The 26,128-nt window shown below is 40.3% G+C and overlaps 1 protein-coding gene across 1 annotated transcript in view; it reads right to left on the bottom strand.

Annotated features, from left to right (window-relative positions):
- USH2A (usherin) overlaps nt 1-26,128 on the bottom strand; it is a 391,200-nt gene that overhangs the window by 17,911 nt on the left and 347,161 nt on the right. Inside the window, exons 61-63 of the mRNA XM_075088896.1 lie at nt 14,635-14,862; nt 12,280-13,796; nt 10,898-11,219 (exon numbers count right to left, since the gene is read on the bottom strand). Coding sequence (XP_074944997.1) covers nt 10,898-11,219; nt 12,280-13,796; nt 14,635-14,862 — 2,067 coding nt within the window. The remainder of the gene's footprint in view (nt 1-10,897; nt 11,220-12,279; nt 13,797-14,634; nt 14,863-26,128) is intronic.

The raw sequence follows: 26,128 nt of genomic DNA, 5'->3' as shown, positions 1-26,128 counted from the left end.
GGACGGATGGGTATAAAAATATTTCCCTTTGAGAATCGCCGTCCAAATAAATCCTGGTTAGCGTTTGGAGACTCAGAGCAGCAAGTGCCCAGAACTGACTGCAGATGGAAATGCTGATGTTTAGCCACTTTTTGCATGAAAAATGGGACAGCATGGCAACAGAAGCCATAAATATGAGTCCCTGTTAAAATCAGAGGTTTGGTCATGGCTCCTCAAAAAGTCACCACAAAACAGTCATGGATGAAAGCTGTCACCTGGCTAGCCTTGTTATACTGAAATGTCATGGTTTGGACTTTTGCAAAAAGCTTTTTTGGCTCACAGAAAATCCTTCCAAATTGTGATATAACCAGCACCAAAAATATTTAACTGCATTCATAGAGAAATGTAAAGAGCTTAATAGGCAGCACTATTACCTGCTGTTTATAATGTAAGAAGATTATAAAAGAGCACACAGGAACATGGGGCAAACAAGAAGCAATTACATCTCAAGGATGTATTGAATGCCAAAACACAGACAACATAAAGCCAACAAAAGTTGCTATAGCTTGACTTTCTGAATATACTGCCTCCAAAAGCATTAAGTCTGACATCATGGTGCATGGCTCAGCACCTTGCCAAAGGATGTGCTGCTGTTTATGGCTGCACTGTCCCAAAAAAGCCAGGAGAGGGCTCTGAAATCAGCTACACGGGTTACTATTTAAAATGGTTTATCAATCTGATGGCCCCTGGCCCAGACTGCATTTTGAAGTGGAGCCAGAGGGAGGGCAGAGGAAAACCTCTCTGGAGACCATATATTCAGAGGACTAAAGAATTCCTGTTACAGATAACTAAGCTTGTTTTTTTCCATCACAAATGAGCCTTCACAGATCTCTGCTCCTGGTAGAAACCCATGATCAGCTATCGCTCAAAATGATCACAGGACAACCTCAAGGTTCATTGGCACAGCATGATGGGGCAAAACCTATGAGGAGCAGGAAGGGAAGTGCTGAGAAGATGGCCACAGCATTACCACGATAAGCCCAGCCTGTTCAAGCTTAGTAAAGCTGAGTAATGACTCCTCCCATAAAGGGCAACAAAAGCCCAATGGCCCTTAGGCGTAGATGCAAAAAAAAATCATGGTACTGTAGGCACTGACAGTGGAAGAAGCCCATTAGATGACTTACTCCATCCCTGAGCCACATGAGTTCATCTGCTGCGATACTCTTGAAACCCCAGGTCATTACCAAGGAAGCTGCATTTTAAACTAAAAGGGAAGATGATCTTTCACCAAGTTGAGATTGTATGTGAAGGTATTTACTCCATACGGGAGGTACTAATGGGAACTGAGGGAAACAGCTGGATATATGCTTCCACAGCTTCTCCAGTGCTGCAGTGCAAGAAAGGCACCAGAGGAAGAAAAGCAATGATAAACCAGGCAAGCACTATGCCTTCGCTCTGATGAAAAAGGGAAGGTGAATAAACTGCCAAAATAAAGCACTCAAATTAACCCCCCTCAAAGGATGAAGTCCAAGATTAAGGCAGAAAACACATTGCATGGCTAAAAGTTCCCCAAAACAAAAAAGCAATCCCTTGATCACACGACTTCTGATTACATGAAGAAGCACAACCACAGATGACTGAGCAGTGGTTTGGCAGTGGACATTGTGTGTGTGCTAACACCTGCCAGCTGACAACACTTGCATCTCAGACCTGGCTCAAACAACATGACAGGTATTATGGCTGCAAACACAGGGAACAATTGGGAAGTCCCCAAGTGGGAATCCTCTCCACTCCTGCAAAGGGGAGCCTCAGGCAGCCGACAGACTATGGAGAATGAGGAAACTCTCCGTTACTGGAGAGATCTCATTCACTTCTGCTGAAGCATGGCAAGGCAGCAGCAGGCAGAATGGTGGACTGGCTGGCAGTAGCTTGCCTGTCTGAAGGCAGCAATCCTGAGCTCCTGCTAACTTTCCCAGTCAGAGAGAGTTGAGATCCTCTGCTTTGCATGGAGGCCAGATGCTGCTCATCCCTCCTGCTTGCAGGAAATCAGCAGAAAGGAGGACGAGACAAACAACTGACTACTGACCAGCAGCAACTCCTGTCTCCCACCATGTCCTACAGGCACTGTGCATCATAGCACTTCGCACCGCAGTTAATCTGCAGTCCCTCAGCCTCTGTGAGGGACAAGATCTCAGCTGTGTATGTGGCAGCAGCTTGCACTGAGCTCCTGCAGGCACCCGAAAAACAGCCTTTTGCCTTAAAAGAAGTCTCATTAGTAAATCACTACCTTGGCTTTGAGCACTGCTTAGAGCTGTAGGGCAGTTAGGTAGTGCTGTAGGTTCTGGGGAACCACAGGGTGAGACCAAGCCATGTGTGTAAGAGTCAGGTATGACTTGGGTCTCTGCTCTTAGGGCATCCACGGACTGCACACACCTGTGACTGCTGGTCCTTCAAAAGAGGATTCAATGCCTGCACTACTCAGCACATGACAAACGGTAGCAGAGAGGAGATCATACCACTCTTCTCTTTCTAGAGTTGTTTCATGGAGGTCACAAAGACACAGAACAACTTTGAGACTTTGCTTTGGATTTCCTGACTCAGATTTGTTCAATTTCTAAACTTACACTTACATAAATGCAGAGTTTTCATCGTGTAATTATTTTCCAAGAGAGCAGGACATTTTAGGAGTGTATAAGATATGACATCAGTACATTCGGAAACACAGCACCCAGTTTTCATTTGTGTTCAACCAGCAGTCTGCAAGAAAATTGAAGATACCATAATTTGGCTGGTTAAAATTAGAGAAAACCAGAGCAGCTCCTCTTGCCACCAGTGGCAGCGCCCTTCACAAGTCTTTCTTCCCATCAGAACTGACCAGTGTGCAGCTTGGGTAATTTGGACTTACTTAGGCCACGTCAGCACAGCTCAGAGCACAAAGCTTGTCTACTGAAATCTAACATTCAGTATTAGGATAATGTATTCACATCTGGGCACTGCAGTGTCAGGCAGGTATTAGCAAAGTAGAAAGTTCAAAAGTGGTTGCAGTCTATTACGGGAATTACTATAGCAGACACCCCTTGTTGCTAGCCAGGCTAGAAGCAAGGGGAGGAGTTCATTGGAATGTTAAAACCTATAACCTGGATCAAAGGGATCAGGGTGGAGATTGTAATGGTTCTACCTTTAAATTGTTGTAACCTGTGATTTGAGTTGCATGTTATAGGAATTACTACAGCAGGAACCACTTGAACCATTGGAGGAAAAGCCTTACAAGAAGCAGCGCAAGTGCAGCAGTGACCCGACCTGAGCTGGCTTTGGTGCCCAGTAACTCCACGCAACACACCAACTCATTTGTCCTGAATGACCACCATAACAGATGGAGACCAAAGCCATGGACTAAATGAACTCAGTGCACATTTTGTGGACATCGTGAAGACATTTTACAGGGGTGGTACATAGACTAAGAGAATGATATTTGTGTATTATATGAAAGGATGGGCAGGGGTGGTAGTTAATGAGGCTGTATTGGATAGCGTGGGACCTCAACATGACATAAATTGTATGGAATAAGTGATGGAGAATGTCCTGTTTTCAGCTGGGATAGAGTTAATTTTCTTCATAGTGGCTAGTATGGGACCATGTTTTGGATTTGTGCTAAAAACAATGTTGATAATGTGGAGATGTTTTAGTTGTTGCTAAGTAGTGCTTACACTGGTCAAGGACTTTTTCAGCTTCCCATGCTCTGCCAGGTGCACAAGAACCTGGGAGGGGACACAGCCGGGACAGCTGACCCAAACTGACCAATGGGATATTCCATACCATATGACGTCAAGCTCAGCATATAAAGCTGCGGGGAGAAGCAGGAAAAGGGGGATGTTCGGAGTGATGGCGTTTGTCTTCCCAAGTAACCGTTATGTGTGATGGAGCCCTGCTTTCCTGGAGATGGCTGGACACCTGCCTGCCAATGGGAAGGAGTGAATGAATTCCTTGTTTTGCTTTGCTTGTGCGCGCAGATTTCGCTTTACCTATTAAACTGTCTCTACGTCTACCCATGAGTTTCCTCACTTTTACTCTTCTGATTCTCTCCTCCATCCCACTATGGGGAATGAGTGGCTGTGTGGTGCTTAGTTGCTGTCTGGGTTTAAACCATGACAGGGAGACAGAGCAAAGGCAAGGGAAAGAAAGTATCATATCCACTCCTGACCAGGTACAGAAAGGTAGTAAACAAATGTGTGCTTTCTGATTGCCCATCCTCAGACCCATACTTTTCTCTCTTCAACATTCAGTTAGCATCCTTAGGGAGGCCATAAACATATAATGGGATAGATTTTAGGTCCAGGCTTCTAACACTGTGATAATTTGAGCATCTTAACATTGCTATTTGTCTCCACTGTTCAAATGCTAATAGTAAGAGTACTAAACCCATTCTGGGGAAGGGAAAGGGAAAGACAACAGGCAAACACTTTGGGACTTAAACAAAATTACCAAAATCTAAAGGAAGCTCATTTCATATAACATAGTATAACACCAGTAATTAATGAGAGAGGCAAACAGGTTTAAATCTAAAAGGTAGAAAATTAAATAATTTGTTTCCTATGAGTATATAATGAGATAGTTACCAAGTTCCCATGAGAGAGATAAGCAGATATTAAAAGGTCTTTCCAATACCTGTAATGGCTAAGGGCAACAGCTAATTCAATAGATTCGATCAAAATCACCACTTTGTTCTCTGCTCCTGACTTATTACTTTGGCTGTAGTTAGTCATCACTCATTTTAGTTTGCTTTTCAGCAGTCATAAATTATGCCTCATAAATAAAAAGATACAATCAAGGAAATCATATCAAGTCATCTACAGTCCTGGAGTATATTTTCCCCTGGTACTCACACTAATGTCTTTTTAAAGGATAGCTTGCCATGGTTTTCAATATGTCAGAATCACAATTTACCAAGAAAGGTCTTGCAAGAACGGAGCTGTAACAGTTTTGCTGGTAATTCTGGAAGCCAACAAATCCAGTCTAATATCTGTATTTAGTTTAATGAACAAAAATCAAGGATTGTTGCATCAATGCACTGTTAACACACTTGAATTTAAGATGGTGTTGACAACAGAAACATAGTGCCTGAAGTGGGCTTAGTGAAAGAAATCACATGGTTTCAAATGCCCCTTCTCCCTCCTGCATACCTTCTACCAGGGGAAAGGAAGCATCTCATTCTGCAAAAAGGTATTTAGACTAGGTATTACCATTACATCAGTGAAACAATATAGCTATATCTGCTTTACTTTTCAGAAGCTGAGGTCAAGCCTCATGCAGGTAGACTAATGCAGGTGTAGTATAAGAAACTCTCTTTACTTGGAAGCAGGGAGCACAATGAACCTTATAAGAAAAAACTCTTTTCCAAACAAAACGAAGAAAGGATAACAAGCAGGGACTGCAAGAAAGACCTACATTTTATTTTATGTCACTACATTGTAGTGCATCTTTCTGTCAGGGAGATGGGAAGAAACGGTGAATTAAAATGATGAAAAGGAGCTAGATATGAGGGGTATTACAAATGGGTGACCATCCATCACTGGTCAGTCAGAAAACCAGCTTCACCCCATTTTAAGCTGCAGAAGTCACTGAGCTGTTTGTCAGTAAGTAAGCAGCACAAACTGGAGCTCAGCCAATGATTTGACAGACAGGCTGGTAAACCAAGTGTCATTCTTGTCATCTCTGAAAAGTGACCAAGGGGGCTGACATATTCTGCACTCCAAGTTATTGGTCCTTCCTTAATCTTCATGACTTTGCACTCATCTTTTCCTCTTTATCTCTCCAAAGTCAGAATATGATTTATTTTCTCTTTGAAAGTCCAAGATGGAGGACCCAAAACATATTTCCCCTGATATATCTTGGGGTATTTGCTAGACTCTTCACTTGGCTGCAGTAACCGGAGTGTAAGAAACACACTTCAGAAAGCAATGGGGGTGCTGTGACTCCCACAGCAGTCAGACGCAGACAGCTTCAGTGCTAAAGACCCTGCCTTGATGTACCAGATAGTCCACCTGGAGCCATAAAATTTTCTGACGAGGGACAGTCCTACTTCTGTCTTTTACATGTCCCATGCCTGCCAAGTGAAAATAGGGATGTGTTCTAAACCAGGAAGACATTAATCTAAAGAAGCAGTCTTAAGTACGCAATTAAGCACAATTGTGGAAGAGTGACATTGCACTTGCATGGAAATCACACCATACTCTGACAACTCAGCTTTGCAGAACAGCACTAAATGCCACACTTCTCTGTTCAAAAAGGTCTTCCTTTAGCTGAGAAAACCAGGTCTGACTCTATAGGTTGTTATATGGTAATATTGTACACCATCCTCAATAACTCCTGAGAAAAGCCTACGCACTCTGTGTCAGAAATATTCCAGGAATCAAAATATGGCATTTGCAAACTCATTAGGCCTCATGAGTTATAAAGTTCGTTCCACTCAGGTTTTTTTTTCAGGAGATCATGCAATTGCATCTGTTTAATACAGCTAAGGATCTCAGGCAGCATTCCAACAAATACCTAAAAGGCCAAATGCTCTAGAGAATGCAAATACCTAAATATATTAATAGACCAATAGGGGGAATTTCAAAGATCTAAGCAATTATTTCCAAATATGGGACAGTAGGCATCTTAGTGCCTCTTAAAAATCCACTGATACCTAGCAGGTATTTAGGTTTTAAAAATAATATTATTAATTTATTAATGAAATTATAATTAATAATTATAATAATATGCTTATGCAGATCTGGTCCTTAAAGAATAAAAGTGCATCCTTGAATAATAGTGGGGCACAGTCCCTTTGACCAGCATGAGCTGCTAAAGTCACTTCATCATTTTTGAAAGTGTAACTTTTGGATCTAGTATTACATGCCCTAAATATTCAGCTGAAGTTTCCAGCAAAAGAAAAGAAAACCAAAACAACCCAACTCCAAAATCCTGACTTCAGATCCAAAGAAGCTGTTAGGATTCATTGAGCTAAATCTCAATACCTCCAAAAATCCTGGACAGATAGCTATCACAGCACTTTGATTTTATCTGCATTCTGCTGGAGTAAATTCAGTTGCATTTAAAGTTTTATGTCCAGCAAACAAGCCCCAAATGCAAAGACAGCAGAATCAATATCCAGTTTAAGTGAAATATAAATCTGGGTTTCATCAGCATAATAGCAAAAGCCAAGCCCTATACTTAGGAATAACTTGTCTCACAGGCAAGATATAAATTTTCAACAATAGAGGGGCTCAGACTAGATCCCAGAGGACTGCTTCAAATGACATAAGCAGAAGACAAACATGTGCATGCAAAAACCTCTCACAGTGAAATAAATGGCCACTGTGAAAAAAACAAAAAAATTATTTAGGGTCCCAGTCAACAGCCCAGCTCAGTTGTGGAGCAGAACCAAGATAAAAAGCAAAGTCTTGAATACAGCATGGTAAACTACAGGAATCCAGTCAAGAGACCTTTTTTTTTTTTGTTACCCATCACTAATAGATCATTTAAAACTGGCTCAAGCAAGTCTCTGTGCTATCAACTTCCCAAAAAACCAACTTCTGACTGAGATAACTGAAAGTTGGTCCATACTGAGGATATTCCATAGCCAATGTCAACAATTTCCAGCTCAGATAACAACTGGGATGTTTTCCTTTATCTAAGAAAGATTACTAATTAATAAACAGGGTTCGGGTCTGCTACAGCACTTGCTACCTACCTAGAGCCACCTGCACTTGAATTTGCATTCTTCATAGATTGTGTCCAAAATAGCAAGGAGATCTGGTCTAACATTAGTTCTGCTATTGGAAACTACAGTAAATGGAGAGCAAACTTCACACTGTTGTGGGCCTACAGACAGGTCCTTCACAGGCATTAAAGAAAAGCTGGGAAAAGGAAATGGAAACCTTACTAATTGTACATAGTAGGACCCAAAATACAAACAGTTCACCCTAAAGTGTGCTGTTTCCAGGAAAGGTTTAACAGCTTTGGTCACAAGAGAAGTGACAACTGAAAAAGCATACCCTCTTATACTTAAAGTGCAATAAATTTTCAGGCTTTAAATAATTAACATTTTTGCTTTGGAAGGTATTGTTCTAGCATGTCCTGTAATGCTAGGTTCAAGAAGATGTCATTAAGTAACTGAAGGAAATCAAGTAACATGGTCCTGCAACCAGCAACAAGAAGCAGTCAGCTCACAGATGCTTGTCATTTCCTTCAGCACAAAGCTAACAGACACACTTCTCACACTGGCTGTTACCTTGCAGACATGCTGCCAATCCAGAAACATCAAAAGGGAAGAAAAAGAGGTTTGTGATTGTCAAGCAGAGAAGAAAGGCTTTGTGAATGCTGCAGTGAGTACCCTTTTCTAGTAGCACCTTAGGCTCTTTTCAATAGGTTTCAATTGTCCCTTCAGGATCCTTTTCTTAGCCAAATTAGAGCTGCTGGAACTGATATATAAAGAAAACTACTGCACTCCTCCCTCCAGTCCTGGGGACTTTGACGGTAATGGAGCAAGAGGCAACAGACACAGGTTGAGACAAGGGAGTTAAACACGATAAAAATAAGAGCTATGTAGTCAGAAGTTGAAACAGGGTGCATGCACTCGCTGTACAATCTCCATCCTTGGAGATTCAAGGATGGAGAACTTGATCCAAAACTCAGCTGGACACAGCCCTGAGCAGCCTGCTCTATCTGGACCTTCTTCAAGCAGAGAGTTAGGCTAGATGCCTTCTGGATGTTCCTTCCAACCTACATGACTCTGTGAGTCTATGACACATGCACATAGAGCAGCTGGCTAGACTGTGTTGTTAGTGTGATAAAGCAACCTTTTAGATTTAATTCTTTATGGTTTCTGACTACCAAAAAGAACACAACAGTAGCAGTTGGAGCACAGCTACCAAAGAACCTGATCTGTAAAGTGCACTCTCATCAAATTTGTGGATGACACCAGACTGGAGGGGTCCAGTCAATATGTTCAAGGGCAGGCCTGCCATTCAGAAGGACCTGGAAGAATGGGTCCTCAGGAGCTTTATGAATTTCAGCAAAGACAAGTGTAAAGTCTTGCACCTGGGAAAGAATAACTCCTTACAGCATTACAGGATAGGGAATGACCTGCTAGGGAGCAGCTCTGCTGGAAAGGGTCTAGAGGTCTTTATAGATAGAAAGCTGAACATGAGCCAGCAGTGTACTCTGGCAGCAAAGATGGACAACAGCAGCTTGAGTTGTTTAACAGGAGCATAGCCATACAACAACATGTCTTTACTCAGCACTTGTTTAATTTTGGCCCCTGAATACAAGAAAGATATTGATAAATTGGAGCAAATTCAGCAGAGGGCCACCAAGGTAATCAGGGGGTTGGGGAACTTGGCCTATGAGGACAAGTGGTGGAACTGTGGCTTGTTCAGCCTGGAGAAGAGATTGCTTTGGAGGGATATGATTGCAGTGCCACAGCACCTACTCACAGGCTAACAGGAAGGTGGGTCCAGGTGTCTCACAGTGGTATGCGGATGGGGGGGAGAGAACAAGAGAAAACGGGCATAAGTTCAAACAAGAGAGGTTCAGACCGGATGTAACAAAAAGCTTTTTCACAATGAGGACAGTCAAGCAGTGGAGCAGACTGCTCCAAGAATTTATACACTCTCCCTCCCTGGGGGTTTTCAAGATGCAACTGGATAAAGCCTGGAGTAACCTCATCTGACCTCTTAACTGACCCAGCTTTGAGCAGGAAGTTGGACTGGATGGCATCCTGAAAGCCCTTCCAACCTGAATTATCTTGTGATCCTATAAAGCAAATAAGCCTGTAAAAGAAAGACTGCCACCACCTTGCAGGATCTCAAGAGGTGGAATGCACTGTGTTTCATAAACATCAAAACAAATCCATGCTTGAACCATTTTGATTTTTTTTTTTGTTTTAGTTTTTTTAGGAAAAATATTGTAAAGACTTTTGAGCATTGCCAAACTCATCTTCAAGATATATCATGTGTACAAATATTACAATCAGAATCACTAGTGAGGCTAACTGGTATCCCGTTCAGTGGAAAATGTGTGTCTATTCTTAGGTAACATCATATCCAAAATCAACCTCCCTGCTATGATACTATATCCACTTACTTTTAGAAACAACAAATTCAAGGCTGTTTTTTTGGTGAGGGTCTAAACTGCACTAACTCATTTAAAAACTTGGGAAAGATTTCAGACGCTTATAAATAGCAAAGTTCTTAGTTCATAGGCTGCAATCAAGTAAAGCCCTACATTATCACTACGACTGTATGATAAAAAAAATGATGCTAAAACCTATAACTCTGACATAGAAAACAATTACAGGTGAAAGAATGGCAGAACTGGTCTCCTTGCTTTATCTTAGCCTCATAAGAAAAACAACAGTAAAAATACCTACGTGCATGAGAAGTAACACTAACCATCCACAGAAAATTCACTTTTGAACCACCCATAAAAACTGCTTGTGATCCTAACATCTAACTTAAAGAGGAAACAACCCCAATCCCTCTTGATGTAAACTACATAAAGTAAAGATTAATTCATAATATATTGGGGGAGGATGGAAAAAGAAAGAAAAACTAATGAAATGAAGCTGCCTTTTAAGAACTAGAATTTCACACTAACATTAGAGCCTTGCCAAAGCCCTGGAGGGTACACAAACATTTAACATACAAGAAACAGGCACAATTAAGGTAAAGAAAAATGAATGCTGAATAAATGTATTGCTTGTGTAAAATTATTTTCAGCTTCTCAACTATTTAAAATACATTAACAATAATCATTCCGTTATCACAAGACTATTAACATTAGAAATGAGATGTGTATGTTCGCTGTAAGTGTAAAGTAAGGTTCTCAAAGTGTACTGAAATCACAATCAGAGCTGCTAAATGACTTCAATTCCCACCTGATATTCATATTCCGTGTAAGGCAGCAACTTGTCATCTTTGAAGGAGGTTGAAGAACCATTGTAAACAACTGCGAGGTCTAAATTTATGGGGGCTTGAGTTGTTTGCCTTCTGTAAAGTTCATAGTATAAAATCTTCCCATTTGGCTGCTGTGGGCCAGTCCACAGGACAGAAGTCGTCGACTGGAAGCCCCCGGCTCTGGTCTGTGTTTCTATGAGAGGGGCAGGCTGCAGTGCTGGGGGTGCCTCCAGCGTCTGTACTGATGCCCACTCACTGGAGGCACAGCCCAGCTCTGTGCAAGCTTGGAGCTGTACTTCATACCTTCGGGAATACAAATCAGGAACAAAGTGATTAAAACACTGCAAATACAAATATAGACTGTGCATGAGATCTGGGGGATTTCTTAATTTCTCTTGGTCTTTGGCATTTTTTAATATTAAAATAATCTGTATCGACATACAGATTACATGATGTGCCTTGTATAGCAAAATGGAAGAACTCTCTCTTCTGGGTTTTCATTTGTTGGGTTTGTTGTTTGGTTTTGGTTTTGCTTTTTTTGTTTTTGTTTTGGTTTTTTTGTGTTTGTTTTTTTTTTTCACAGCAGAGTTAACATCTGCACGAGAAGTGATCAAAATCATTTTGATTTTGATGATATAAATCAAAATGATGGTTCATTGTAGGAGGTGATTTGGATATCATTTGAGAGCTTAGAGCTTCACTCTACTACTCTTCTCTCTTTGAATTTAGATTATTTATATGTAAATAGTAGACAGACTTATCAACCATGTAACACACACAAATTATGCCTATACAAATACATAAGGAAAGGTCAGGTAAATAGTCAAGAATTAGTGGGGAAGATATTACTTCAGTATCAAGCGTGCTCCTTCTGCAGCCGAGTCTGGTACCCTCTCTTAAGTTTTAGCTTTCACTTAAAAACAAGTCACTTGTTTTCAACTCAGGGGTGCGAGCATGTTCCTGGTGTGACTCCATTAATCTTAGCTTAGCTACTCTGTGAATGAGCTAGCTATTAGGTCTTTGGTCTCCCCACCCCAAACTTTGTCAACTAAAGCTCTATTTATTCTTGAATGCAGACATCTCGCAAAAGATACACAAGTACAAGACTGCTGGTTTTGGAGTCTATACCAGAGTAGTGAATTGGCCTTGTATTAATTACGACCAAAGTCAACCCTATGCACTTCATCAAGACAATAGATAGCTGGTGTTACTATAAATTTAAAAATCCTGGTTTTATCATGTGCTTTTTAGGAAACAAAAAGCCATGTTTGACTATCTGTTTAAACAAGATGGTTAAGTTATCTGCCAGTCCACTGAACCACCTTGCAGCATTTGTTCCACAAATGAGGTGTTCCAGACTTACCTACTGTAGGGTTGTAGCTCTGCCACTATGTATGACCGTGTCACAAAGGAAACATGAGATGCATCAAAGTCAACAGTTTTCTTTCCTGTTTCCGTAGGCTTATGGATCGAGATTGTGTAATTTCTAATGTCACCATTTACTTTGGTAGGAGGATCCCAAGCCACCAAAATCTCCTTTGAGGACCATCCCTGCAACCTAGGAGGCAACATCCCAGATGGAGCAGAGGGGTTGGTTTTTATCTGAGCTGACGGGCTGGTCACACTCCCTTGACTGTTATTTGCAGTGACAGTGTAGCTGTACTCCATGCCTGGCATTAGGGTGAAATCAAGATACCGAGTTTCCAGACCTGAATAAACAAGAACACCATCCCTCCTTAGCTCGTAGCTTGTGATTTTACCATTGGGGTTAGCTGGAAGTTTCCATGTGATTTCAATTGACTCCGAGCCCATGACAAGCAGCCTGGGAGCTTCCATATTTAATGGTGGGGCCTCCATGGTCATCACTGACTGCGTTATGCTAGATGTGCAGCCCCCCACAGTACAGGCAACCAATGCAAAATCATACTGTGTGTAAGGCTGTAGATTAGAAATAAACATTTGCAAACTTTTGCCAGGGTAAAACTCTTCATTGTTTGATTTCAATATGTACTTGGTGATATCTCCATTTTGTATTTGGGGAGGTGCCCAGGATGCATTAATTTGAGTGGCACTAACAGCCTGCAGAGATGGTGGATCCACTAAGGCAGGAGCTGCTTCCAGTGTCTGTATTGCAGCTGGTTCACTGGTAGAGCAGCCTCCCATCGTACAGGCAACTATCGCATAACTGTACATCGAATAGGGCAGTAAGTCTTCATCCGTGTAGCTGAAAGTAGCAGCATCAAAGCTGAAAGGATAGAGAACGTCATTTTTTAGCAGTCTGTAGGACTGAAGAATACCATTGGGCTGTCCTGGGGAGGCCCACGAGATGAGCACTTTACGGGGGTTAACAGACACCAAAGATAACCTGGGGGCAGTGAGACCTTTTGGGGCAGTTTGACTAGTCTTTGCCACTGTCCAAGAGCTGTCAGCATAGCCTGCTGCATTCCAGGTGCGTATTTTATAGTCATACCTTGTCCATGGCTGTAAACCTTTATCATTATATATGAATGTATTACTTTCAGTGTTATATTCTGTGAAAACAATTTTCTCGTCTTCTGTTGTTGCTCTGTATCCTGCAGCATTTTCTTTTGTGCATCTGTGAATAACTTCATAGCGAATTATTTTTCCATTTGGATTAATTGGCTGCAACCAGCTCAGTTCAACATTAGTAGCATTCACTGCCTGGATTACAGGTGCCATCTGAGACACTGGGGGTGCTTCATCTGTTCGGACTGGCTGGGGTGGAGAACGAGTGCAGCCTGCCGCATTGCAAGCTTCCTGTACGAGGGTATAGACAGTGTATGGCTCAAGGCGCCTGAAGAGGAACTGGCGAGACAAACCACTGTACTCCAGGTTGTCATCACTGAAAATATTGTAGGTCTGGTGAATAAAGAAAGAAGGAAAAAGACAAAAAAGGCAGAGAGGGAAGAAAGGACAGAAGCCAGGATAAAAGGAAAAAATAGAAATCAACAATTTTTGGCAATAACCAGTAGATGAGACACCTTAATCTTTGCAATAGGGTAAGAACTATTAACCAATGATTCAGAAACTTACTTCCTTACTCGTAACAATGAGCACACATACAGATCATTCATACAAAAGTAATGTTTTTGATTCAATTTTCATGATTTTTTTCATTTTGGATGCAGTACTAAATCACTTAGTGACATTTTTCATTTTATTTGTTTTTTATCAACTTCTATTGCAAGGCTCTCACAGGCTAGCACAAAGCTTCTTGCAGACTAACTCTAGAGAAAAAAATGTAAGAAAAAAAAACTCAAAATAAACCCCTCTAGTTGCAAACCCTGCAGGTAAAAGTTTACACTCGGTTGAAAACATTGAGCTAAAAGAAGCCCCAAATTTCAGAACACCATTCTGTCAAACCCAGGTTTTATAGAAACACATTTTGGCGATGTCTAATGTATGCCAAGTAAGATTATGAGCTTTCATGCATAGCTTTCTATGCATTAAATGAACAATTTTGTTCACTGTAAATGAACACTTACAGTCATGGGGTAGCACAGGAATGTTAATACTTATTTTAATATAAACACAAGTGGAGAGCACTCACAAAGCGCCTTGTGCTTACATAGGACTTCTGTCTTATTTTAAAGTATAATGCATTTGATTGAGTCCTTTTTCAGCAAAAATATTTTAATCTGATGTTCAGCATTTCCCTTCTCTTTTTCATCAAGCAAAATGTCAAGATGATGATTACCTTAATCACGCCATTGGGTTGGGAGGGCTCTGACCATTTTAGCAGCAGAGCCCTGCCATTTTCTTTCTTTTCCACAGTGAAGTTGCTCAGGCCACCGGGTGAAGCTTCCAACGTGTGCACAGATGTCCAGGGGCTTGAAACCTGCCCAGCATTGTTTACAGCTACGACATGAATATTATATGTTGTGAAAGGTTTCAATCCAAATAAATGAGCCTGATTCTTTGTTCCCTGAAGCAAGAATACAGATGTTTGAGTTAGTTAAAAAAGTAATCAGCATCTGTGGTTTATGTCATTTGGAAAATGAGGTCTCAGCTCTGGGTCACTTCTGACCACTTTGCAGAATACCCCACCTGGTTACCAGGATTTTTTGGTGGGTTTCCATAGCAGAACTTCAAAAAGAAGCTCTTAGGCTTTTAAAAAATATCTATCATTATGGTAGAGCCCCTGGAACTGACTCCTGGGGAGTCATGCGGCATTCAAATCTCAGCTAGCAAACAACTTACAGTTCATTCAGCATGTGTCTGAGCTTTGCTCGGTGAGGATGAGAGTGCCTGGTACTCTGAAGGAGTCAAGCACATATAAAAAACCTGTGGTATATGACTGATGCCTGCCTCTACAGAATCCTTACACATCTTGTGTGTAGACGTGACATTTGATAGGCATGCCATCCTATTCTAGCTACTTAGAGCATTGTAATCTGGATAGAGAACAGTGTTTCCAAGAGCATAGTTTCATTTCCTTACTGAAAACAAACCCCTTAAAAGCGAGGGCCAGGGCCAGGGCCAGGGTGGGGTGGGCAGAGAGGGAGGGAGGGAGTAAACTTTTTTCTACGTTCTTGCTTTGAAAAGATGTTGCTTAAGATAAATTCACGAGACAAGACAATTGTGGGGCAACCCACTGCCTTACGAGAACCCTCCCCGTTTCTCCAGGTTGGAGGAAGCAGCCATATTGCTGATGGGCACACAGGCAAGCAGGCTAGACCCTCCCTGGCACCAAACCCTTGCTTCACATCGGTGGAGAGAGGCTAGGAGGAGCACGGCTGTTCGTGAATCCCACTGGGCTCTGCCAGGGCTGGAAGGGCCAGGGCTGACCTGCCACCACGCCAGATCACAGCCCAGCACAGGGACATGCAGCTGGATGCAGCTGGAGGGACATCAACCATCCATGGCCAGAAGGGGCCACTGGCATTGCAGCTCACAGCTTTATCCATCTTACCCCAAACAGCATCTGACACAGACTTGAAACCTCTCCGACACGAGGCAAAGTGAGCCTCAGCACAAATTCAAATCTAGGCAGGAAGAGGATACAGCTGTAGTATTATTTAAACAGCCACGAAAGATACAGTGGCTAACAAAGAACAGGAGTAACACATTTCAGTAGGAGACTGTTCAGATTTGTCTCATCAGAGGAACGAGGAAGAAAGCAGTTCAGCTCATCACCAATACATTTAATCTCATTTTTAGTTGTGCTTTTGCATTAATTATATAGATCTCCAGAAGGGGAGAGTGGGAATTCAGTTTCTGTCACGTGGTAGCAACAGCTGAAGTTAATTTCCCTGTTTCAGTAAGTCATATTAAGTTGTTAAATGCTAACACTTCCAATTGTTTAATATTTAAACATTTGTTAAGCTATCAGACTCAGAAACAAATTTTAAAGAAATATTAATTTCTTTTTTTAAATATTAAAAGTTAGATCATGAATATTTAAATAGTTATTTCCTCACAACAATGAGTTAGTCTTTTAGATAAATATAGCACTGCATTTGAATGACCATTATGAATATTAAATCTGAAGATGCCACAAGTACAGATTATAAACATACTTTTCTGATAAATGATTCCTTTTTCTGTTAAACAGGGCAAACACTAGCAAGATTAATAATGCAAAAAAGTATAATTCTTTGTTAGGAATTCCCAGTCATCACTGCCAAAAAAGCATAAGCTCAAATGCAAATAGCAATCACCTCGAACAGATTATATATAAAAAAGCTCTGGCTGCTGTGGGACATTTAAAGATATCTTTTGTCATAAGAAACATGGAAAGCATGTGGGCTATAAAGCAAAAACATATGTATATTGTCAATAGCAGCACCTGTTCAATTACAGTTTATTTCAGTATGGAGAATTTAGTTCAGCCCCTAGATGGCAATACTATCAAACACTTTTTGTAACATGAGTACTTAATGATTAACAACGTGCATTCAGTCATCCAACATACTCAAGGCAGCCATTAAAAAAATAACAAAACTGATTTCATTATAGATTCTTTTAATAAACATTTATGGCTTAGATCCTTGAAAGTGGAAGCGTTCAAACTGCCATAGCCAAAAACCTATACAGCCGAATGCAAAATTATGAACTGCAGGTTAAAGAACAGAGCTCAAATTGAAGTTCATGCTTAGCATAAAAATCTGGCATCAGAAATTATGTTGGCACAAAACATGATTAAAATTAGCTTTACAATTGGATGTGGTCTGTATTAATAGTTTTTATGAGGACAGTTATCTATTAGGTTTTCAAAACAGAACTTTTAAAAGACTAAAAATTACATTCTGTGGTTTGGGGTGGGGGGGCAGGGGACAACGGGAGGAAGGGAGCACATGACATTAAATTACAGCCCTGAACCGCTACACAGAGGCTCTCGAAGGTATAAACACCGTACAAACACCGTACAAAAACCAATGGCTCTGCTTTCTAATCAGCTGCATCATCAGGGTGGGCTTTTGTGACAGCAATGCTGTAAAACACTTCATTTCTTTTTTTAAACAGAAACCTGGCATATTTTTCATCACCCTCTACCATTTCCTCACTAAACCTCAAGATTTAATTATTTACAATCCTCACCACACTTTGAAATGAAACAAGGATGGAGGGATTTCCTTGCCTGCAGTTCATCATGTTCTCTGGAGACTGCTAAACCATTCCTTCCAGGGATGACTTTTATCCCTGGCTCCTATAGATACTTCTTGAAGAGCAAACGGTTTACATGTATTTTTGTTTTGTTTGGTTTCAAAGTAAGCTCAGGGGACATACTCCCAGAATACGGACCCACGTTTTCTCCCCCTGCACTGCTGCCATTGCCATTTGTGAATTTGCTCAGCTCAAAGGCTGATGCTGAAAAAAGGATGGATGGCAGCCTCAGTGATTCATTTTAAGAATTACTTTACGTCCTTCCATGACATTTTCAGCCTAGAAATACTGTCCCACTGGAATGGTCAAATATAAATAGCAAAATACACCTTGCAAAGGATAGCAGTGTAACCTTTGGCTTCAGTGGACAATGACACAGCCTTAAACAGGCACAGGAGCAAAATCATTGTGTGGAATATTGTCCCAGTCTTTGTCTGCAAAGCCATGAACTCATATATCCCATGTTTACACACTGCTAACAGGCCAGATTTCATTTACCATTAAAAGCAAACCAACAGAATAAAATTTTAATGCGAACATTAAGACGTTCATAGACTGACTGACCATGAAAGCCAATGGACTACAATCCCATACCCTCCTTTCTCTGTCTCCTACCGCAAAGCATTCTCACTCATTCAGTCATTAAGTTAAGAATAATCCAGCAAACATTTAAATGTGTGCACTCTCACATTCCTCCTGTAAGGCCTGTACTTTTGAAGTAATCACTACAGAAACGGACTCCTGAGGCAAGCTGTGAGGAGCCACCATGATCTGATCCCTGTACTGCAGCCCAGAGCCCAGCCTTTGACATGGCCCTGGCTTTTGGCAGCCCCGTCCCTTCCCTTGAGCAGCACCGGCAGCACCACCCTACTCCAGGCAGGACCACACCTTCGTTTTTGCTGTGTAAAATGATTCATGCACTGCCAGTGGCAGCACAAGCTGTTAACGGCAACAAATACACTCCTCGGCTAATTCTACTCTTCCAACTGTAAATTAAGATAAAAGTTATTTAAAATAAAAACTTGTTTTAACACATTTTTCAAAACATAAAACGAGAGAACATGAATCATGAATAATGTAGCTGTCAAGATTTGCTTCGGATTGCCTTTTTTGTTTGTTTATTTTTTAATTCATGAGCGCAGAAGTCACTTAAAGTCTGGAAACAAATTAGCATAGTCTTTCATGCTGTTCAAAGGCAGCAGCATCCATAATGCAAGGTGCCTGCCTTCCTCACTACCTCTTGGTCCTCCTCCCTGGCAGGGGCAAGGCTGCGCAGCCTTCAAGGCTCTGATGATTTTACACTGCCTACTGTGATTGCTTTTGACTACTTGAAGTGCCCCTAAGGTGGCAACAGGGTCAAGAGGTCTTTGTAGGTTGAAAATGATCAAAAATTAGCATTGATCCATAGCTGTCAATAATACTCTGTGCGGGTGGACTCCCTGCACAAATGTTTAAACTGCATACAACTACACAACCTAGTCATCTTTGAATCTATTGATCTGATGAAGCAGCACTTTCCAGTGGTGTCACTCTGGGCTTTTCCTCTTTTTTCAAGGCAGGCCACTTCATCCAGTTGCCCAGGTCTCAGGGCAGGAGTTCAAAATGTGACAGATACATCAGAAGACCTCTGAACCACTGGAGAGCTGCCCAACAGGCAGCTTGAGTATCTGTCCCTTCTTCAGGGGTAATCATCAAAACTCAGGAAGTCATCACCAGTCATGTTAAGGTTAGGCTCTGGTTTCTTCTCTCTCCGTCTTCTCTTTGTACAGTAATCCCTATTTGGTAGGTATCTTTGATATCTGATTAAAAAGCTCACTTATTCTTTCTGTAAGTCTCTAACTAAATTCAGTGGCATCAGACACTACCACACTGCTGATGGTAGTAGTTGTACAGGGATCCAAACCTGTTCTTTCGTAACACCCAGACATAAATGATGGGAAGGTAATTCACTGTGACATTCCCTTGCCTACAGAGGCAGAGATGCTGAACTCTCCCTGGACAAGGGAGGAGAAAGTTATGGTCTCCGGGCAGTCAAAACATTAATCCAGCCGTTCTCCAATGCCATGCCAATTTTCAAACTCTCCATCAAGGAAGTCAAACAGATTCCTCTGTAAGTGACAGAAGTGATGAGGAATGCTTGGGGTTTTACTAAGATACTTAGTTTATCCTCACCTTTGTCATTACCCTCTTATCCAGTTCCCCATGTAATCCAGTTTCCTTGCCATTTTCTGCAAAGCAATGGGAGCGCTTCCACCTTGATTCTGATGTTCACTCTTATTTCCCAGACTACTTCTTAGCCCCTGCCTTCACTCTAAAAACTGCACTGAGTTCATATGCATATGCAATCTGTAACTTGTCCTTTGAGTTGTCTTCCTTCTCAGGCTTGTATCATGCACACTGTCTTTTTCACTTAAAAAATCTACTCTATTCCTAAAGCCTTATGCTGAAATTCACAAGGATGTAACTTACAGAAACATAAGTAATCCATGAGTCCCTTCCTGCAGCGGTATGGACTGGAATATAAATTATTCCCATGGTAGCAATAAAAAATCTCAAAGATTAGGCAAACAGAAGCCAAAGTGTTACCCATTTTACCAGAAGTTATCTTGCCTAGAGGTGACCAGAATTTCCGTTTTACCAGAGATTGTGTAAAAAATAATTTTAGATTTTGTCATTAAATTTTTAGTTAATTTCACTCTTAAAATTTTACATTTGAAGAACTTTGCATTTCATTTTAGAGTTTTAAAATTGCCTTTCAACACATGTTTTTCATTTGAAATCATTATTATATTATTTGGTATTACCCAACAGGCCTTCAATAGCAGTAACATGTATTACATTAGTGATAATTTTTATGGTATATAAGAAGCCAAAGAATTATTGAAGAAAACTAAATAGATATTTAAGTAATATATTTTTTAGTTTGTAAAGCCGGACATTTCTTTATTAAACCTAAAATAATTTTGAAATGTTTTTGCCCAGGGAATATTCTTCCAAATTGTCTTTGGTTGAGACAAAAAGGCACTCTTCCTTTCCCAGCCCTGAGGTGGATCAATGCAGTCTTTTATTCTATAGTGGCTAGGAAATGACATTCAGGAATTCATTATATTTGAGATTGCTTTTTTATAAATAAATTGAGGAAAATTTATTTTTAAAGTAGATTAGATTCAAGTTACAAAGTAAAGCACATAAAATGATTTCTTTATTAAAACATTAGAACATAATCATAAAATATTCTTTGCTTGAGATTCCTGGCAAACTTAATGTGGGTTTTTTTTATTTTACTTTAAGAATGTTCTTGCCATTTATTTTTAAAACCAGTGGTAGTTTTGCCATCAACATCAAAGAACACTAGTCATCTATCTTCTGTGACTCCATGTTCTTGTCCTATCCTAACAGTACCATGCTAGCAGTGTTTTTTAATAAAAAAACTAATTTGCACATCCTGTTTCACTCAGCACATAACTGAATAATTTCTTATGCAAATAGTCCTACATGGGTTTGTGGATTATACCAGGGAAAAACCTTTAGAAAGAGCAGTAATCTAAGTTTAAAATGTTCTGTAAACAACAACAATTAATACCTGATATAGAATTGTTACATTGCAGTTCATTTTCCTCAGAGCATGTAAGGAACTGTGAATTGCATGCAGCTGAATCCGTCTAGGGCAGTTGGTGCCTATTTTCACAGTAGACAGTTTTCTTTCCCAGCAGACCTGGGGGCCTGCTGCAGTCTCACCAGGTGTCTGAATCCCCAGCTTTGACTTGAAAGCAAAGCACCACAAAGAAAACTAGGGTGCATTGCACATTAAAAGTAATTCAAGCACATTCAGCAAGCTGCATTTGTCACTGTATTGGTATTTGGGTAGCAGTACACTTTTAAACCACCAACATCACACTTTTGCTGGTAAAACCTTAAAAAAAAAAAACCCCTCTTGGGCAAAGCCAACACTTCAGCAGCCTTCTCCATGCTATTTTAGTAAGATCTTCTCTTTCTCTTTGCTCCTCTCTCCTCTCTTCCTTTTCTCTCCTCCCTTGTCCTCTCTTTTCTTACATAATTACTATTTAAAATTCATCAAATATTGCTGAGTGCCACCCTCTCAGAAATGTATTTGTATCTGTATTTATCTAATTTGTACTAAGAAATACTGAAAACCAAAAAGAGATTTTTTCTGCATGACTAAATAAATCAAATAAACCAAAATATCAATGACATGACATTCCACTATAGACACCATCTAGAGGACAATGTCAACATGTTTTCCTAACATTAATATTTTATCTCTAACAACACTCACAAGACCTACTGTATAATAAACCATAGTTTTGCACCTTCTTTCTTTTTCTTTCCCCCCCATTTTTCCACTTTAAACCATGTTTATTATTCCTTCTCATGCAAAAGTGATGGACAAGGAGAGAAGAACCTCCTTTTATACAAACAAGATGCCTGATGGGACCATTTTCCCAAGACTTGTGTTTTTGGTCAGTTCAAATCTGACATCCTTACTTAACCTGAATGAAACTTTTTGCTCTCAATAATTATTCTGGGTATGAAGAACTAGACTAAGTTCCTCTTCAAAATAAGACAGGCAGAACCTGAAGCAGCAATGTTAGTGCTATTTATCTGAGATACAATAAAGCACGAGATAAAATACTTAAATCCCACTGAAAAAACAGTTATGTGTTACCCTCAGTAAAATGCATATATATTGTACATACTGGTCTTTAGCTGAGTAGGGCATGCTTTGCAGAGAGCCGATGGGACTGAGAGATGATAGAGCAGACACATCAGCAAAGACTTCATGGTACATGAAATCTGGCATCATATTAAAGCAATGTCAAACCCTACAGGATTGAGCTGGGTGGGTTTTGTGACACCCCAAATTCACACACTGTGTAATCTGGAAACTGCATAAACTCACCAAGGCATTGCAGACCTTGCAATTTGTTGAGCCTGCCTTGGTCACAAGGGGAATGGGAATGAATGATCCTTCATGTGAACCTTTACATCTGGGATAGAAACATGTCTTCAGGGAAGCTAAAAAGCTAGGAAAGGCAAGCACACAAACGCTGGCTGGTGTTTGTATCTCTACAGTTACAACTAGTGCACTCGTACAGCTGAACTCCAGGAATATGTTTAAAGTAAGTACCACACATAGTGGTCATGCTGAACAGCAACTTCCCATCCACTATTTGTTAACATCTAGGAGCGGTCTTCCTCTCATGGACTTGTTCTATGTTGTCTGTAGGCATGGCACAAGAAAGAAAAACCACTACTGCTGTAAAACAGCAGCTAGAGCCTAAGGGCTCAAACCTGCAAATGGTAGGGGGTGCATCCCGTAATATGGAGCATTAGGGGGTTAATGTTATGTTTTTCCTAATGCTATAAACTGTATTTTCTATTTGATATATTGGCTGATGGCCAGAATGTAGTTAGATGCTTTTGTCAGAGCAAACAAAACCTGGACTGCCATATCAGTGCAGTCTCAAATCCTTTTTTTATTCCTAGCAATGTCCAGAGTGGCAGGTGTTTTGCAGAAGGGCTTCTGTAATTTTAAACCAATGTAATGAAACCGTGGATGTTTTTGTTATCCATAAAAATGGATAATTTATGTACCTTAACTTCTGGACTGAAGGTATCTTGTGGTAATCAGTTTTGCCTTGCTGTAGAAAGAACATACCCTTGTCACTATCAAATGTTTTGGCTTTTGGTTTCATTTGAAGTTCTGTTTTTCAAGCATTCACTTTGCTCCTCTATGACATTTGTAACTACATGTATCTGTACCATAAGCCTTCTTATCTCCTTTCAAATTACACCATATAAGATATTGTGAAGAAAAGTGGCTCTGAACACTGTAAAACTACTTCTATCTGATCTTAAAATGACCTGTGCATAGTATCTGAAGATTTCTATTTTCTGTGAAATTTGAAAAAGATGGTTTGGCTATGTTTTTGGTATATGGAAAACAGACAGGGGAAACCCCTTATTTTTCCCCTATAAAAGAAATTCTTTTCATTTTTTGCCTTTGCACAGCTCAACAGACATAATGGGCAAAAGGAAATATAAAGAGAAAAAATTTGAAGAAAATCTTTAAGGGGACTTGTACAAGGACAACCTGAATCTTAACATAGATTGCAAGTGAACTCCCACATCAGTTTCCTTGAAAATGCCACTGAATGTCAGTTGTGCTCCATAAAATTAAGACTTTGCAGTTATATATGACTTTTCATTGTAGGAACTCACATCATGTTACAAACATTAATTAATTAAGTCTCAGGCTATCCCCCTGTGTTACTGCATGCAGCTTTAGGAAACTATCACATTGTTTTAGATCCCATTTTACACAGGTACAATAGATGTGTCATATTATTGTTAAATGCAAGCTTACTTTATTCCCTTTTCTCAGTCATTCTCAGTCCTTGTCTCTCTCACCCAATGCATGCAAAAAAGAGCGGTTCTAGCTGCAGCAAAGTGGAGGAAGATAACACAGCCTCAAGGCAATTCACAGTTTTAAATCCCTGCTTTCTGCCAACACAATGGAAAATAAAAGCAACATTTTAAAGGAGACTAAAAGGTTTTTACTTCCTACTGTTTTATTCTTTTTCTCTGCCCTGTACTGAACAATCCTAGCTTTTCGTTCAAACTTTTCCTGCTATGTATGTAACCACTTCTGAGAGATATTAAAAGGTAAGCATAAACAATTTACTTGGAGCTACATTATAAAGGCCAAAGTTTAGTCTGAATATATGGCTGAACTTAAAATGTCACCCTTGAAATGAACTGGATATTTTAAAAAACAATGGGCCAAAAAGTATACAAATCCCTATCTCTTGAAAGGCTTGCTTTTACCACGTCTTTCATTCTTTCCCTTAATGCTTTACACTTCCTTCATGAAAATACCTGCTCTCCAGGTAGAGACAGGCTGAAAGGAAATGAAAGTGTGCAGGTAGCAGTTTGGGAAAGATGCAGTCCAATTATACCAATCCATGCAGGGAAAAAGAGATTTGCTCTGCACCTTTTTGTACTGCTTAGTCACTCTTAGCAGAAGGCCAGAAACACACTGCTTCTGCTGGTAGGGATGCCCTCTCTCCTGTAGGAGAGAGAGTTCAGCTTATCTTCTGAATATTAGCAGGGGATATTGATTAGACATATATTTAGGTGTACACTTTGGGGACATATTCCTCACAGCTTGCCATCAAAATACTGACAGATTCAGCAGAGATCTGACACCTTCATTCCAGAACTTGCAGGATGTTCCCCCAGATTTGGTTTAGGGGATTACTACAGGGGATCCCTGCCCCTGCTGATCATATAAGCTAGTGGAAAGCCTCAACAAGTTGCCTGAAACACCCCCTGTGGCACATGATGGTAAGAAGAACAAAAATCTTGTTTTCCCATTGCAGCTACTACATAGGACTGCACTGTTGATGGAAACAATGAGGTCCAATAAAGATTAAGTAATACATTGTTGTGTCCCTTAGCAGCTATGTCCTGCCATATGAAGGCTCAGAATCAACTACACACCAAGAAAAGAGTACAAAGGAAGATAGGAAGAAAGAGTGGTTACAGATTTTGGTGGAGTAACTGGGAGAGAAGCTGCTTGCAGATTTAATGTCTTGAAACCAAGTGATGCCAGTGGATAGATGAACTTCCAGATCCTCCTAGGATCATATGCCCACAGTCTAAGCCTCTTAAGGCACAAACTGGGAAGAAACTCACCTTGACACAGCATATGAAGTAGTGTCTGCAGACTGCCCATTCCCATTTTTTATGCTGTCAGACCAACACTAAATTCATATACATACACAGAAAAGTAGACAGACAAACCTGCTACAGTGCGAACAGGAAAAGCCACTAACTAGCATCACTTTTAAATGTTAATGCATAAATGAAACAGATTTTTTTAATAAGTCCTTTCATATGGCTACACATTCATTAGTCCTTTCTAGTGTGGCTCAGGCTTCTCAGTGCAAAGCTCCTGCCAAAAGAGAAGAAACTCTGAGCTGCTTGTGATTCGCACTAGCAAGATGCAGTAGCTAGGGAAGAGATGAAACATATAAATACTGAAATATTACTTGAAAACTAAAGCATAACAAGTTTAGTTCAGATTCTGTATTTTCCTTGGATATTTAAGTTACTTGGGGAATTAAAATAGATCATCAAGTCAACTTGTACATAGTTATGCTTAGTACAAAACAAATCGTGCTGGTTTAGGAGTTGAAAATATCTTTACAGAACATTATTGACTCCAGCATATTAACTTGTAAATCCACTAGTTTCACTGGCTCATCTATTGATTAGCTGCAGGTATGCATGTTATAAATGAGCAATCCAAAAAGAAATTACTACAATTTAGTAATTTCAGGCCAGACTTGTAAATGGATTCAAGTGCTCAAAGATGAAGATAGGCACAATGGGAAATAGTCAGAGCTCCTACATTCAGACACAAAACTTGTGTAACTAGTGTCCTCAGTTACTCTCTGTACTGTGTGCAGAAGCAGGGATGTTCCTCCAAAAGGAAAGTCAGATGTTTATGCTTAACTTCTGTTTTGAATAGCCCTTCAGAGGAGCCTCTCTCTCTCAAA

This window comes from Phalacrocorax aristotelis, chromosome 3 (genome assembly GCF_949628215.1).
Source record: "Phalacrocorax aristotelis chromosome 3, bGulAri2.1, whole genome shotgun sequence".
Lineage (NCBI taxonomy): Eukaryota > Metazoa > Chordata > Aves > Suliformes > Phalacrocoracidae > Phalacrocorax > Phalacrocorax aristotelis.
Note: the sequence above shows the minus strand (reverse complement) of the source record. Positions and strands in the feature narration are given on the sequence as shown.